Genomic DNA, 16,556 nt, shown 5'->3' on the forward strand with positions numbered 1-16,556 from the left:
GTCACACAAGTCAAATGGCTGTTCTTCAACAAGCAGATCATTCGCCTGTGCTTATGAAGGCATTCTCCCTTCTTTTAGAGCTTTGTGACATGTGCTACATATCCACTCACATATATCCTTGTAGCCACTAACATAACCAGTCAAACACTGCTGATTTTTTTTTTCTATTTGTACCATAACTTGCATATCTATCACCCAGTACATGTACAATAGACTTTCTGTACAAAAGACATTAACAGCAGGTGCACACAAACACTGGTCCGTGCTGTATTGATTCCTTGAATTGTGCACCATCATATGAGATGTCACTTTTCAGTTCTTTCATTTGAACTATCTTCTTTCCTCTTAGTTTTTGTTCTGGTAGTCTTTCATTACGTTTCTTTACTGGATCTGATCTATACAATTGTTTCCTTTTATTGTCTGCTACACTTTCTTTCTTTCTATAAGCACTATCTGATCTTAGAGCTCTCTTTCGTTTAACGTTTGCAACATTTTCTTTTTCTTTATGAAAACTATCTAATCTTAGAGCTATCTTTTGTTTAGCTTCTGCAACTTTGTCTTTTTCTTTATGAACACTATCTGATCTTAGAGCTCTCTTTCGTTTAACGTCTGCCACATTTTCATTTTCTTTATGAACACTATCTGATCTTAGAGCTCTCTTTCGTTTATCTTCTGCAACATTTTATTTTTCTTTATTTACACTATCTGATCCTAGAGCTCTCTTTCGTTAAGCTTCTGCAACATTTTCTTTTTCTTTATGTACACGTTTACATTTAACATTGTCTTCTTGTTTTGTTTCACTCCATGACCTCCGAGTTCTTCTTATTTCAGCTTCAGAACTTTTTATAGCTTCAATCTGATCCTCCTCCAAAGACAGCCTTTTCTCTTTTTAGCCTCACTGGCCAAAGGCCAGCGGGACTTCTGTCATGGTCCTGTGTCCGTCGTGCCTGCGTGCGTGCGTTTACTTTTCCTTAAAACATCTTCTCCTAAACTACTGGTCCAATTCTGATGAAATTTCTCAGGAATGATCCTGGGGTGAACCTCTTTCAAATTTGTTCAAATTATGCCCCTGGGGTCAAATTTGACCCTGCCCCAGGGGTCACAAAAAATGAAAATTTGCTTATATACGGTCTATTTTGTGAAAACTTTCAAAATCTCCTCTTCCATAACCATTGGGCCTAGTGCTATCAAATTTTGTATGTAGAGACATCTAATAGTCCTCTACCAACCCAGCAAACAGTTGATGTTGTACCAACGTTGCACCACCGTCAGATTCTAACGTTGGGAGAAGGTTGGATGGTGGTTGATTTTGCAAACTTTTGCGTCGTCATTTTTCAACGTTGACCCAACGTCGGATTCTAACTTAATCTCAACCTCCCTGCAACCTTCTCCCAACCTCCCTGCAACCTTCTCCCAACCTCCCTGCAACCTTCTCCCAACCTCCCTGCAACCTTCTCCCAACCTCCCTGCAACCTTCTCCCAACCTCCCTGCAACCTTCTCCCAACCAAATAACTATCATGCAACGTACAACCTCCCTACAAAATCTAAATTCCAAACCAATAATATTCAAGAAGAGCTCCGCGGTCGGAGACTTATGTCCACAAAGCAGGGACTTGACACAGGATTCACCTTTTGACTCGATGTTTTCAACTTATATCAATGGTATGCACAGGATTTTATTGGCATTGTCATCCTTTTTAGCTTTTTGATTTCATTGTCCTCTGGATTGCTGAAAAGGGAAAAGGGGTTAAGCTATTGAGGTTTGGGGTTATCCCTTTCCGTCTTTTTTTTTGGATATATATCACGCTTACTTTCACTTATTGTGATAGTGACCTTGACCTTTGACCTAGTGACTCATATTTCAAAAGGGGTCATCTACTGTTCAAGGCTTATCGACATGGATAATATCAAGCCAATTTGTCACTGTGATAGTGACCTTGACCTTTGATCTCAATTTCATTAGAGGCCATCTACTGCCCAAAGTCAATAATATTCAATTTGTTGAGGATTTCTTTTAATGGAAACGAACTGGTCTTCCGACAGACATCCAGAAAACAATATACCCGCCTTTTTGAACGTGGGCATTATTACAACAAGAGCGCCGCATAACGGGTGCCAAGGCTCGGCTGTGGGTGCAGGTCAAAATGACCTTGACCTAGTTACCCAAAAATGGGAATGGTGTGTAGAAATCATGAAGGTGCAGCTAAATATGAAGTCAGAAAGTTGTAGGCGGAACCACTTTGATTTTAGAGGCAATGTTCACAAGTGTGACAAATGTTAAGGTTTAAGAACACAGAAGACAGGACAAGCTGGCTATGACAATACCTCGGGTTTTCTCCGAAAACAGCCAAGCTAAAAATCTTGTTTTCCCATCTTTATTTTTCAAAGGGGATTGTGACAGACATTTCAATGACCACATATTTACATAATTATCTTTTTGCAAAATGTAATTCTTTAAATGAAAACGAACAAACATTTCATTTTATGTACTTCTTCCAAGAAGTGTATTCATTACAGATCTCTACAGACATGGTCAATTCATTAAATGATTCAATTAATAACATTCACATGACATATCTATCAAAGCAATGTAATGAAGAAGTTAGAACATGTTTGGCCTGGATCGCTCACAAATAGTCCTTTCAAGAGTAAATTCATAACAGATCTAGTATGATGGAAATCGACCCAGCAGTTCATGATGATATTACTGAATTTGAGATTTCAAACGTCTATTTGAGTGTGTTCTGGGTCGTTGTAGCATTTTCATTGTTTAAAAAAATGTCAAGCACATGTTTGCTATAAATATAGTAATAACACATAGTAATTTACAATTATGGATCTACAAAATACAAAATCTTGGCCTTCTCCATGTTGTAATTAAACTTTACAATATACATGTGCAATAAGACTGTTTAAAACAAAACAATCACCAATAGTAATAGTAGCAAACTTTTTTTGCGAGGCTTGATTGCACCCATTACCCTTTACTAAACGACAAATTTTAGACCTTCCCAAATTGAAACAGATTGCAGATGCCAAATACAATTGTTATGGCAAAGTTTCAAATTGGTTGTCTGCTAAAAGAGTCAAAGATCTGCAGTAATGAACTACCTATGGGGTTTAGTCAGAGCAGTAATGGACTCAACACTGGATAAAAGACTTTTGTGTTCGACTCAGACCACTAATTGATTCATCACTGGATACAGAGATAATTAACCCTTTTCAAACAACATATCTTGGACTGACCAAAATTGAAAGAGGTTGCAGATGACTAATTAAATTGTTATAGAATATGAAACAATTGATTTGGTAAGTTAGAAATAATTAAGCAATTTCTCCTTTTTCCACAAACATTTTAAGAGTTGTCTTTAACAATCCCCTAAAATCTTGTTACTGTTTGGTTAAGGGTCAAGAATTGATGGCATTTGTAATTGTCTTGCAATATCATATTTAATACAAAACTATTTAACAGTGTTCGTCATTACATGAAAATCATGAATAAATGTTTAAACAGGGTTAAAAGATATCAAGAAATCGGTGAAATTAAATGTGTAAAAGATTGTTGTACAGCTTCATTAATCCTTCATACCAATAAGCACTTTAACCCTTTACCAAATGGCAAATTTTGGACACTCAGAAATTGAAAGAGGTTTTGGAAGGCTAACAAAATTGTAATGGAATATGGAGAAATTAATGTGGTAGGGAAGAAATCATTGTGATAAAAGGAGAAATTGTTCATCATGAGCAATTTCTCCTTGTATCACTATTATTTCAAGATTCGTCTGCAACAATCCCGTAAAATCCCGTTATTGTTTGGTAAAGGGATAAGCCACAAAACATTTATCCGCAGGTCCTAAGCGTGAGGCATCCTTAGCATGTCATTAAAAAAAATTATGGATTATTGTCAAGGTATCTTTTTCCACCTCCTTTCCTGTATGGGGCGTATTTCAGGTGGTAGCTGATAACTTCCTTGACTTGGTGTTCTGTAATATCATTGTTTCCCTTCATGGCACTAGCTGAAAGAAGAATTATTTTGCATTCTTTTTCATTTGTTCATTGATAAAGCCGCCTAAATTTATTATAATCTATAATGTACTTATATCATAAATAATGCAAAGGGGGTGTAATATAACGCTGTTGAATAGTTTGAAATTACACAAGTGTAATAACTCTTTGACATTACATTCATTTTTATTCAACTTACAGTTCACGCTTATAAAGCTATGCATTTCTTTATGCCTTTATATATGCCTCAGTCACATACAGGGATAAGACATGGGATTATACTATGGATACGATCGGGCATCATAAGTGGCAATCTTTGTGGTCCGTAGCTTTCTGAATTGTCTCTGTAGCTATTGGTAGTCATACATAGAAGTACTTGCCTGTCCATAAAATGTTTAAAACTTTACTATGGATCAAACAGATGTAGCTCATCCCCACAAACTGTACTACAAAGTACTGATCTGTTTAAGTCTGCCTTTAAATTTAAAATCATAAGCATTCGTTAGAATCATTCCGTGTCAGCACCGTATCTTATTGTGTTGTACCGTAACGATTCAAGACAATATCATTAGAAGTTATGTGAAAACATATAGCAACACTAAAGTACATGATCCGTATATATTGGACCACAGACAGGCTTGGACTACCAGGGTCGTCCTTGAGATTTAATCCGCAGTGGAACCGGCATTAGCACCCGTGAATGTGTGACTGAGGCATTAGTATGGCATGAGTTTTGTACTTAAAAATTAAAGGCAAATAAACATACCAATTACAACTTTGAATGTCTCTGATGATTCAAACGATAGCTTCCCTTTAACTCCCTTTGAGTTGAATTTAGACATCAGTCTATTAGACATCAATCTGAAATAGTACACATACAAGTTAACATATGAATTAATTCCACCTAATAAACAATAGTAAGAAAGCAAATAGAGATGGAGTAAACACAGTATGAGTGATTGACTTTTCTAGGTGTCTTCAAACATTCATTTAGAGAAGAAATCTTTATGGAAGTATGGTTATGACAGTGAACAAATTACACACCAAACATGGTCTTCAAACAGCTCAATGGAAATTACAATATTGAATAACAAACAAAATGTGATACCTTTCTAATATGTTCTGCACAGCCTGCTTCGTATTTGCTCCACCAATCAGTGAAAGATGATAAACCTGAAAGAATTAGACAGTTGTATTTCAGGGTTGCCAAAAAGAACATGCTTATTAACCTGAAAGACAGCATAAGATAAATGTATCTTCCAGATAAAAGTTTTTAGAAAATTTTAACATGAGTGCCATAATTCCATACAAAAGCATGTTCAGATCTATGGCAGTAACACTAAAAATTGAGTTTTTATCTGTACTAATGATAAACATATCAAAATGTATCACAATTTTTGGCACTAGTGCCTGCTGTTTTTGCCTTCATATGTTACTAGACGTCTTGTAGACAGTATTATAAATAATCAGATTTTGTGGGATAGACAACAGAAGTATGCAGGTAGGCAGTGTACTTTTTTCCCCTAGTTAAACAAGTATGTCAGTCTTTGTTAGGACTCGGTCTAGTTCTTATATAAGTATTAGTAATGTGGATAATTTGGTCATACAGATACGGTCAAACCTTTCAGTCCCCATTTGATGAAAAGATTTTTAATGATAAAAGGTTTTTTTTGCATATAAAACTAAACTTTACTTCATTGAAATTTATTTTTTATCGAGGTTGACATTGACAACCTGGTTTCTCATCAATAAAATGATTATAAATAAATACATGCAAATCATTGCAGTCATGAGTATTGCAAATTATAAGATTAGCATATTATTTTCATATAGAAGATTAAAACATAGATTTAGCAAAAGCGTAGTGTTGCAAATCAATTTCCGTCTGTAACAGATGTATTTGCATTTGTTCTTGGATTCTCTCCACTAAATTCATCCATATCCGCCATTTTTCTTGTTTATTATTGAAGTCAAGTTACGATTCATGAATATCAATTAGGTTGAATTCGTACTTCACAGTACTTAATCCCCCCCAAAAAAACGCTATATGGTTTGTTTTCAAACAATTTCAACTGTATTTTCAGTGATATCCACCATAAAAATACTTTTTCTTTTACAATTCTGCGCATATATATATATATATATATATATGTCCGCAAACAGGGACTTTAAAGTAAATCCATAGAACTGGCTTATTTAAGAAAGTATTCGCCTTATGTAGCATGATTCTGATTTCTATATATATTAATATTTACCATTTTTTGTCGTTCCTCTGGTCCTTTTATTCTCTCGTCCAACAGATTGAACTCATCAATAGAATCTGCCTGGAAAAAGTCCTCTTCTTCAACAGTCCCGACTTGTCGTACACTTTTTATTCTTTTCAAAGACTGTATTTCTGCACTTAACTCGCAGAGTTTGAACAGAACACGTCTCTGAAATCCTGTAAAGATGATACATCAACATCGGTTTTCAGACTTTAAGAAGATGCAATTTTATTCAGACTTCAAGAAGATGCTGAAAATGTTGCCTTACATTGAACATTTACTGGAAAACATTTCCGAAATTTACATTGACAGACATTTAATCAGAGTTACAAAAATTTGTCAGACTGACTAAGGTCCTTAATTAAGTCTGGCTGTTTTTATTTAGGGAGACTTTTGACTTTCCAATATTTATGTTAGTGAATAAAATAAAATAATTTATTAACATAATTCTTATTTCAAAAAGATTATATTATGTAAATTTCTACATATCCATATTTTTACTTTAATTCTTTGATCTAAGACTGACTGACAACCATTTCAAGTTTATTTTTTTAAGGGTATTCCAACACATTCTTCATTACTTCACGCCTATATGAGCCCCGTAAAGCAGAAATGGGTAATGTTTGAAGATTTTTATGCTTAATAACATTACAAATATTCAGCCTTTTCTGTTTCATCAAAAAATGTACACCTTTAAATTTCTTAATAGTCAATTTTCTACCATTAGTTATAAATAATATATAACACTATACTAACTGCACTGTCTTAAATTAAGATGGCACTTGACCTAGATTTGTACCTATATAAACAGGCTCGTATCAGTACATTTATACTACAGTTTACTTTGTTATACAAGGTGTTTAATTTCTCTCTAAAAGTCTTTAAACCTTGGAGCAAAGCCACCATTAAAATAACATGATCCTTTTAACAAGACTGATACTATAATACGACTAGCATTTATTGTAATTGGTATAAAGCAGACAATAAAAATGAGCCTCAGTTTTAAGTGCCAATTACATGTCAATAATGACGTCATCCTTATGTTGCGTTTCTTCAATAGTCATTTTTACTGTAAGACCCATTTCTGCTAAACGGGGCTCATATTGACAACAGTTGCTTACGTGCTTCTGGCATAGGAAATTTGTCCTCAGTTTTATTAGTCGATGACTTCCGAGTTGAGTTGTCCGGGGGAACAACTGACCTGTCTGATCGGTCAAATGACTTGCGGGATGACCTGTTGGACCTGTCTATTGACCTAGCATATGATTCATTGGATCTTGACCTAGATCTAGACCTGTATGACTTTGACCGAGACCTGTATTTTCGATACTCTTTATTTTTTGACTGAGAACTAGATTCATTTGTTCTTGATCTAGACCTATATGATTTTGACCTAGACCTGTGGGAACGATTATGGCGATACGTTTTAGATTTTGACCTTGATCTAGACTCATTGGATTTTGATCTAGACCTTGACCTGCATGACTTGTCTTCTAACATAGTGCTGGACATAAAGGGTGACATATTAATCTGTCCTAATGAAGACGACCTTGACCTAGACCTACTTTGAGACCTTGACCTCAATGGTAAACTTGACATGGAAGAGGACCTTGACCGTGATCTATAAATAGTTTTGGTCTTGTTCTGACCAGTAAGGGAACCTGAACTACTTTTATTTGCCTGAGGCTGACTTGGAGTACTTTTGCTCTTGGACTGACTTAGAGTAGTTTTGCTCTGGGACTTACTTGGAGCAATTTTGGTTTGGGACTGACCAGAAATAGAACCTTGCCTATTTTTGGTCATGGACTTACTTGAAGCAGTTTTGGTCTGGGACTGACCAGAATTAGAACTTTTACTATATTTGGTCAGGGACTGACTTGTAGAAGTTTTAGTCTGGGACAGACCAGAAAGTTGACTTTTGGAGGCCAGATTTGTTCCTGGACTTATAACTGCTTGTGATGTACTTTTTTTCTTATTTGGTGGTATTGGCAATGTTCCTACAAAAAAGAAAAAAGTAACCACTGTCACTGATGGTATGCCAAAAAAACATCTATATATTTATCAGCTATAGTGTTATCGATGTTAAATGGATTCTGGGTAAAAGAAATAAAAGGACACTATCCACGGAAGCTAGACTTCACTTTTCTCAGTGCTTGATAATTGAAAGCAATCAATAAATCTTATGTTATTTATGTCCTTGATGAGTAGTCTTAAGTGTAACTTGAGCAAATAGAATGGGGCAACCTGTATAATCTGAACACAAGATGCTCACTAAAATATAATGCAATTCCTAGCCATAGAAGTATTTTGTTGGATTTATTGCGCACTGACCAAAATTTCTGATCATCTGGCGCCTTACATGAAAGATGATTTGGGCTAAGCCTAACCTTGGGTGTTACAAAAGTTAAATCAACACCCAGGTCAAAAAACCCTCACCTGCTTATTATAAGAGATGCATTGACTGCAATTGGTTGCCTTTATGATTCAAGAAGGGTTAAATCATGCCAGCAATTCTGTTTTGATATATCCATCAGCCACAATGGTAAGAAGTAGACTAAGTTCACAATCTCTGTAGCAGCATTTGTTAATAATGAAATTCATTGAAAAAAAAACAAAAAAGAATTACTCACCAGATTTCTTATATTCAGAGCCTCCAGTATAAGTTACTCCTGTAGCACAAGCAACTGATGTGTCAGAATCTAAAACATTAAGATTTTTATTGCTTTTTTATGATGCACCAAGTCCAATCAATATTTCAGATCATCTGGCACCAAACAGGAAAAATAATTTTGGCTAACCACGGATGTTACAAAGTTCAATGCAACATCCAAGGTAAAAAACCACATCCCCTGCTGGAGCTAAGAGATGCATAAACTTCCATTGTTTTTTAAAACTATTAAGTCACCTTTTACGATTCACACAGGGTTAAAGGGTTACTCCAATTCTGAGTTAGAAGCCCATCATCCACAAGGGGTTAAAACAAGAAAAAGCTTACAGTCACATGGCTAGTCTAAATCTATCACTACTGGATTTATTTTCAATAACACATATTATGAAAGGTTTCTTCCACAACTTTTTAATTGCTGTCAAGTAGGAAATGATGCCAGTAATAACGGCAAAATACTGTTGTTCTTTGGTTTACTTTCTTTTCTTTGCAAACTTTAAGAAAGTTCTTTAATAGGAAATGTTTCTGATCTTCGAATACATGAAATACTAGTATTGGAAATCTGCTGGCAAATTCATAATTGTTTAATCCAAGAGACTGGCCTTCAGCAACCGGATCATCACTCATAACCATACTACAATTAACACAGAGTTATCAGTAATACAAACAATTTTCCAATTCAAAGAGAAATTAGTATAAAGGGAATTAGTGAAGTATGCATTTTTTAATATGACATTTCCAGAGGATTTTGGATATTTCTCTGATGAAGAGTATTCACTTCTAGTGCACAGAATCAAAACTTAAGAATAGTCTTTAAACCTTCACAAGGAAAAAATGTGCTTTACCATCACAATCCCTGTCTGCAACATTTCAAATGAACCAATCTAAAACCGGATGTCGACGACATTCGGATTTCACTGTGGAAAAACATTGATAAAAGAAAATTACTCACTGGATTTCTCATGTTCAGAATCTCCAGTTTTGGTACCGCCTGTAGCACAAGCATCTGATGTTTCTGAACCTAAAACAAGAACAGCGTACAGACACATGGCTAGTCTAGATCTGTCACTACTGGATTTACTTTCAAGAATATTTATAAAGAAAGGTTTCTTCCACGTTTTTTTAATTGCTGTCAAGTCGCAAAGGATGCCAGTAATAACTGTAAAATACTGTTGTTCATTAGATTTATTTTAAAATTATGCATTAACCAAGATTTTGTGATAGATAAAAAAAAATTAGTAATTATAAATAGCAGGGTCGACAGCCCAAGTTTTTAAGGTTCGAGCAAATTGCCTTAAAACCCACAACTAGGTAAGAAATTGGTTTCATGATTTTTATGCCAACCTTGAGTAATTAGTGTTTTTTCCAGGAGGACAAAGGGGCATGTCGCAGTAAATTTGAAGAGGGCATCTTAACGCGAGGTTAATGCAAAAAAGGGCAGATATACGCGTGGTGCCGTTTAACTGTAAAAGTACTGTTATAGATAATTACTTATCAATGATAACGGCTATGGGTATACTTGTATAGGTAATTTTTACTAATAAATTATAATGTGATTACACTGTTATAGATTAAATCTACTCAATTAATATAGTTGCTTAGACGTTGAAGTCTCTCGAGTAAATCAGTCGAAACGTCAAACACAATCATGGACGCTGATTTTGCGGACACGTTAGGTCATTAGTCAATAAAGATGTTATCAATAAGGGCGCGTGGCGAGTTTTGCCTTTAAAAAGGGCAGAGTGGCGAGCCGGGAGGGCAGCGTGGCGAATCGCCACGCTAAAAGGGCCTGGGAAAAACACTAGTAATACTAACAGAAAATAAGATATGCCATTGTGAAAATAATTAAAAAAAACTAACCAGTTACATAATCTTGAAAGCTCTTCTTCTTTGGCTTCCGTTTCAGATCCTCCTCCTCTGAATCTGTCTCTTGAGTTGTTGTGAAAGTATAATCATCACATTCAGACTTCTGTTCTGAAATTTTAAAAAGTAATTTTACTTGAAATATATGGTACATCAGAACCATAACCATTCATAAAAGTTCAAATACCAGTTATTTTCTATGCAGATATTTAAATATATTATAATACTATAATGGGTCTACTGACTACTCTCAGTATAGGTTTAGACTTTGATCAGATAGAGAATCTTCTAAATAAACTGCAATATGAACTGGTCAATCAGCAGACAAAAGTTAGTTTTATAATAAACATTGAAACTGCAGTTTGCCAGGTCTCATCTTATCACTCTTAAAAATTACCATTTTCAATTATGCAACCTCAACATTTGTATATACATGTACTAATGCAGGGGTGTTGAAAGAAATTGGTAGACGGAAAATTGGCTGGCCATTTGATCATTCTTGCCGGCTACTTTTCATAACAAAAATTACTTAGAAAAAAATCTCAAATCAACCTCCTACTTTCATTTTTACTTTTCTACACCCCTGCTTATGATATACGTCTATTCCATGACACAAAAATTATACATGTATATATTTGCTACAGGCCTGCTAGAAATGCCAGATGCGATGTTGAACTGCTGTCAAAAATTGACAACATTCGGAACACCTCGTCAAATTTTTCAAATTGTGACCCAAATGTATGTAGTAGGCTGCCATCTTGGACGACCCCATTTTGACCCCATTTTGATGATCATGTGATTCTACCATGTAAAACAACCGAGAGGCTCGGGTAAGATGCGCCAAAATCTAGTATGACGCAAGTGTGACGTAAGCAACCGAACTACTTTGAACTACTTCTTGGCCCATCCTAACCTCCAGCTAATAATTGGGGGTGTTTTACCCCATGTCCTTCCACCAGATACACCGAGGCATGATTTAATCGGAATTAGCCGAGGATTCCCGATTGAAATTGACAAAAGCCAGATGTTCATTAAGAGCGTCCTCTATTAAAGTTAATTTTACTCACCAGACTTATGTTTAACTTTCTTCAACGGAAAGGATCTCCAGGAAGTTATTAGTGGCGTGCTGAGTTTTTCTATGTAGGGTTTTGCGTCCACTCCAGGTGGCCAATATATCACATTTTCTATGAAGTCCACCCAGGAAATTGGAATGACTCCCTCTACCTCAATTCCATTTTCCAACCACACTACTAAAGCGTACATTCTGAAGATAAAAATCATTACTCATTATATTTTTATGTATATATTGGGAGTTAAAATTTCTAATTATTTTTCTTTTTTTAACAGTTTCTCATATCAGAGGTCTCGAAAGCTATGGGGTCCCATTTTATTGTATTCCCAATTTTAATTTTGGAAAAGTAAATCCTGTTTAAAATGTTTAAATTTTGACACAAAATCATTCTGGTATCTCTTTTGGGAAGTCTCGATTTCACATACATGGCAGTGCTGAGAAAAGAAACTACTAAACAAGATGCGTTTGTGAAACCGCTATGTCCCCCTTACCGCTTTGACCTTGAAGGATGACCTTGACCTTTCACCACTCAAAATGTGCAGCTCCATGAGATGCACATGCATGCTTGATATCAAGGTGCTATCTTCAATATTGCAAAAGAAATAGCAAATGTTAAAGTTGGCGCAAACAGACCAACAGACAGGGCGAAAACAATATGTCCCCCAGTATATACATAAAAAGTTGTCTGAATATTTATACTTTATATCTATATGCCAGAATTTATTTAAATTTTATACATGGCACTGCAGCAGTTAACATGCTCTTAGAAAGTTCATAATTTATTAAATCATTCAATAATCATGCAGCATGCTCATAACTTGCTAACCAGATGCAGACTCAATTTACTCTTACCTTTTGCTCAGTGCTCAATTGTATGAAGCATGGGTACGAGGACAACTCCCCTTTCAAATGGAAATCTCACAAGCTTCTTATACAGTTCACCAACAGCAACACGTTTCCTTTTCAGTCGCAGATTATTCTTCCTGAAAGCAATGTTGAAAAGCTTTGACTCACAGGGCTTGGTGAAAAAGTTCTCGGCTTGTTCTGGTTTCAGAATTTGACATAGCAGAGTTTTTTGGTCAATTTTTTCTTTCACAAAGGCGTATGTTCCATCTTGTAGTAGGAAACAGTTGTTTTTTTCTTTTGTGGAAATAACACTAAATGTAGATTTCTGTTTAATTGTGACATTAGCTGTATAACTCCTCTCTTGGATCCTTTTAGCTACTTGAACTATTGGATTTTTAGCATTTTTAACAAGTTTTTTGACTGAGTGCAAATGATTTTCATAAGGGAAAGCGCAAATATCATTCAACGAACAATTAAAGTGTTCACAGTCATCTGCTAAATGAATAAGTGAATGTACATTGTAAACAATGAATTTCGGGTGGTAAAATTCTTTGCTTTTTGTAACAAAATATGTCAGTAATTCCCGTGCATAGTTCAAGTAAAAATTCCTTGTTTCATTATCACTCTCTAGAAGAATGGACATGCCGACAGATAAACACAAGAAGTGTTCATACATATCTTTTGTCAATACCTTTTTGAGGACAATTGGACCGGTATACAACAAAAATTGCCGAAACTCTGTCGCCTTCCAGCGCTCAAAATCATATAATGTTCTAGGTTGACGAGCAAACTCAGATGGCAGTTTGCCAGAGTACATTAGTAGATTTGTTGAAATTTGGGTTAATTGTTGTGCAGATAGCCTGCAATTAGTTGGTCCCTGCTTTAGAAATCCAAGAATACGTTTTACCACGCCTAAACATACCATGTGCATGTAATCAAGCGCAAAAGATTTAACACAATTGATTCCGTACGTAACTAAAGGTGTTTCTCCCATTTGGTGCCCAGTGTCCCGGTATCTATTTGCGTTGAAGGCTTTATCAGTTCTAAGTTCACAAGAATGATCAGAGTCCAAAACGACACGATGATCTGTGTGGTAGCCATGTATGGTGCATCTTTCACAGGCATTGTAACCAGTGTGGCCCTTAATAGATTTCAGAAATGCACGAGCTGGAGCATCACATATAAAAGCATTTGCTTCAACCTTTATCAACGTATCTTCTAAACTTATTCCGTCCTGGATTAGTTCACTTAATTCTGTTAAAAAATCAGACAAGAAGTCTTCGAGTGAATTTGGCTTTCCTTCTCCATAGAAAATACAGATCATGAATGGTGTGTAACTGTTTACACTGCAAAGAATAGGCCAAAACTGTGCACTTGTTGACTTGAACAAAGGTATTCCATCGATATTAAAATTAAGTTTTACAGTGTTCTCTTCTAAAGAAAATGATTTCAATTTTAATATTTTCAGTAGATCCGTTTTCATTCCAAAGTATATATATTTTCCACCACATTTTTCACTGAAGTCTATTGATTTTGGAGTCTTAAGAAGAGTTCTTGCATCATTTGGGAGGCCATTACAATGTGGCTGTAAAGTTGTTAGCAATTCATCTACACAAACTTTACTCACATTATGTTTTGCTGCCCATGATGCCAAATTTTTCCTTAAATTGTCACTTTCATCTTCTGATAAACTTGACTCGGTCTCAGAAGAATCTGAGGACTGAATTGTTTCAGAAAAGGAAAAGTCAGAAAAATTATCTTCACTTCTGTTATTATTGTCAAAGCTCTCATTGGAAGACGGATCAGACAAGTTCTCATTGGTGAAATGATCTGGAGAATGAGACAGCTCATGATCTTCCTGATGTTGGTCTTCATCACTACTACTTTCTGCTAAGGCATGAACAGCTGCTACATTCGAACGATAGCGTTTCCAGTATGACATAATTGACCCAATTTTAAACTGAAAAAGGAATTAAAAAGCATGCTTTAAAATGCAATTTTCAAATATAGCAGTTAGTAAATTACATCTATTTAAGTTAATATACACTCTTACATGCATGGAGTCATTCATTTTTACTGCTGAAATCTAGCTCTTGTAATAAAAGTTTAATAAACTAAATTATCTACAAGGTTTCACCAGATCGTCGGCTCTGGCATATCTGCCTTCATCGAAGCAACAGTACTTTGTAAATATTTGAAAATTACATTAAAAATTAATTTATTTACAATTTAAACAATGGTACTACTTTTTAGATTATAATAACTATATATCAGTCTATCACAACAGCAGTCGTTAATTGCTTGATTGTGTGGCAGCAGTAAAAATATATTTTCTTGTCCATTTAGATCATAGTTCACACATTATTGTTAAAAAAGAATACTTCATAAGCCAGTGGGGGCAGGAGTGGTCTTGCACTCTCCATAAGCACTCATGAAGAACAGACCCAATGGAAGTCAAATCTTGTCTGTCATTGTAGATAGGCGTAACAATAGTATATATCAGTATATATCAGTGTAACCTAGATGGAAAATGCCTTCGAGGAGACTAAAGTGAGAATTGCCCGTAGAAAATCGTCAGTTTAGTACTAAAGTGATTATCAGAGGTAAGCGTGCACCCAGTGTGGGGCAAAAACCCACGACCACCGTAACACTAGACAAAGTGCTCTACCGACTGAGCTAACCGGACGGCTGGTTAATTGTTGTCCCCACACAGTCAGTACCCTACTTTACCCCACCCATTTTCAAACAGTGGACTTTCATTTTTAATGACGCTCTGCATGCTCGCTGTTATTTCGGCATACTCATGCATGAACAAACATAATACATTTGAATACCTGTCTTTCCTGGTTGATATCTTTCTATTTTCTTTTCCGTTGAATCGAAGGTTTTTCGTTGAATCGGAGGTTTTTCGTTGGATGTTTACGTTTATTCGCACACGTTTTTTTGTTAGATCCGGTTCTCCGAGCGCATGCGCGACAGTTTCGCTTTTTAGTTTTTATTGTTTTACAAGTGTTTACCATCGTTTATTGTTATAGATGTCTTTATTATGACAAATTAAGACAAAATAACATATTTAATTATTTAGTTTTGGACTTTTATTTAAAAATTATTTCGAAGAATCATGTACGAAACTGTGAGTTGAAATGCAGTGCCACCTATTTCGATATTCTGCAGGGGAGTTAATAAGGCACCTGCAGATTTTTAGCGATTTTACTGTAAAAGTTATTTACTTTTTCTTTCATATTTTGAGCGGTTTAAACCACCCGGCTCGGTTATCATCAAATTTAACTCTTATAAATATACAACGTTGGTACAACGTTGATAACTAACGTTTTATTGATGTTAGAAATTTAACGTTGTACCAACGTTGGCATTTGGTTGATAACCAGCCAACCAAAATCCGACTATAATCTGACGTTGTATTGACGACGCATGTTTGCTGGGAAATTTCTTCAAATTATGCCCCTGGGGTCAAATTTGACCCTGCCCCGGGGTCACAAAATTGAACATATGCTTATATAAGGCCTATTTTGTGAAAACTTTCAAAATCTTTCGTCCATAGCCATTGGGCCTAGGGCTATCAAATTTGGTATGTAGAGACATCTAATAGTCCTCCACCAAATTTCTTTAAATTATGCCCCTGGGGTCACATTTGACCCTGCCCCTGGGGTCACAAAATTGAACATATGCTTATATAAGGCCTATTTTGTGAACACTTTAAAAATCTTTCTGTCCATAACTGTATGGCATAGGGCTACCAAATTTGGTATGTAGTGTCATGTAATAGTTCTCTTCTTAGTTTGTTCAAATTATGCCCCTGGGGTCAAATTTGAATCTGCC

General features: G+C 35.5%; 1 protein-coding gene across 4 annotated transcripts; it reads right to left on the reverse strand.

Moving 5' to 3' along the window:
• Positions 1-1,257: 1,257 nt before the first annotated feature.
• On the reverse strand, positions 1,258-15,819 carry LOC127862672 (serine/arginine-rich splicing factor 4-like). Of its 4 annotated transcripts, none has more exons than XM_052401896.1 (11): positions 12,723-14,275; positions 11,866-12,062; positions 10,796-10,909; positions 9,888-9,956; positions 8,901-8,969; positions 7,392-8,267; positions 6,262-6,446; positions 5,115-5,179; positions 4,773-4,867; positions 3,925-4,017; positions 1,258-1,730 (listed from the first exon to the last, which is right to left on the reverse strand). In XM_052401896.1, the coding sequence occupies exons 2-11, from the start codon at positions 12,059-12,061 to the stop codon at positions 1,699-1,701; spliced, it is 1,794 nt and encodes a 597-aa protein (XP_052257856.1). In that variant the 5' UTR covers position 12,062; positions 12,723-14,275; the 3' UTR covers positions 1,258-1,698. The 4 variants fall into 4 exon arrangements, with proteins under 4 accessions (XP_052257856.1, XP_052257854.1, XP_052257855.1 ...); XM_052401894.1 differs by lacking the exon at positions 1,258-1,730 and adding an exon at positions 15,551-15,706 and having other exon boundaries at positions 3,538-4,017; positions 12,723-12,853; XM_052401895.1 differs by lacking the exons at positions 1,258-1,730; positions 12,723-14,275 and adding an exon at positions 12,362-12,490 and having other exon boundaries at positions 3,538-4,017.
• Between the last annotated feature and the right edge of the window lie 737 nt (positions 15,820-16,556).

This window comes from Dreissena polymorpha, chromosome 16, assembly GCF_020536995.1.
Source record: "Dreissena polymorpha isolate Duluth1 chromosome 16, UMN_Dpol_1.0, whole genome shotgun sequence".
NCBI classification, from domain to species: domain Eukaryota; kingdom Metazoa; phylum Mollusca; class Bivalvia; order Myida; family Dreissenidae; genus Dreissena; species Dreissena polymorpha.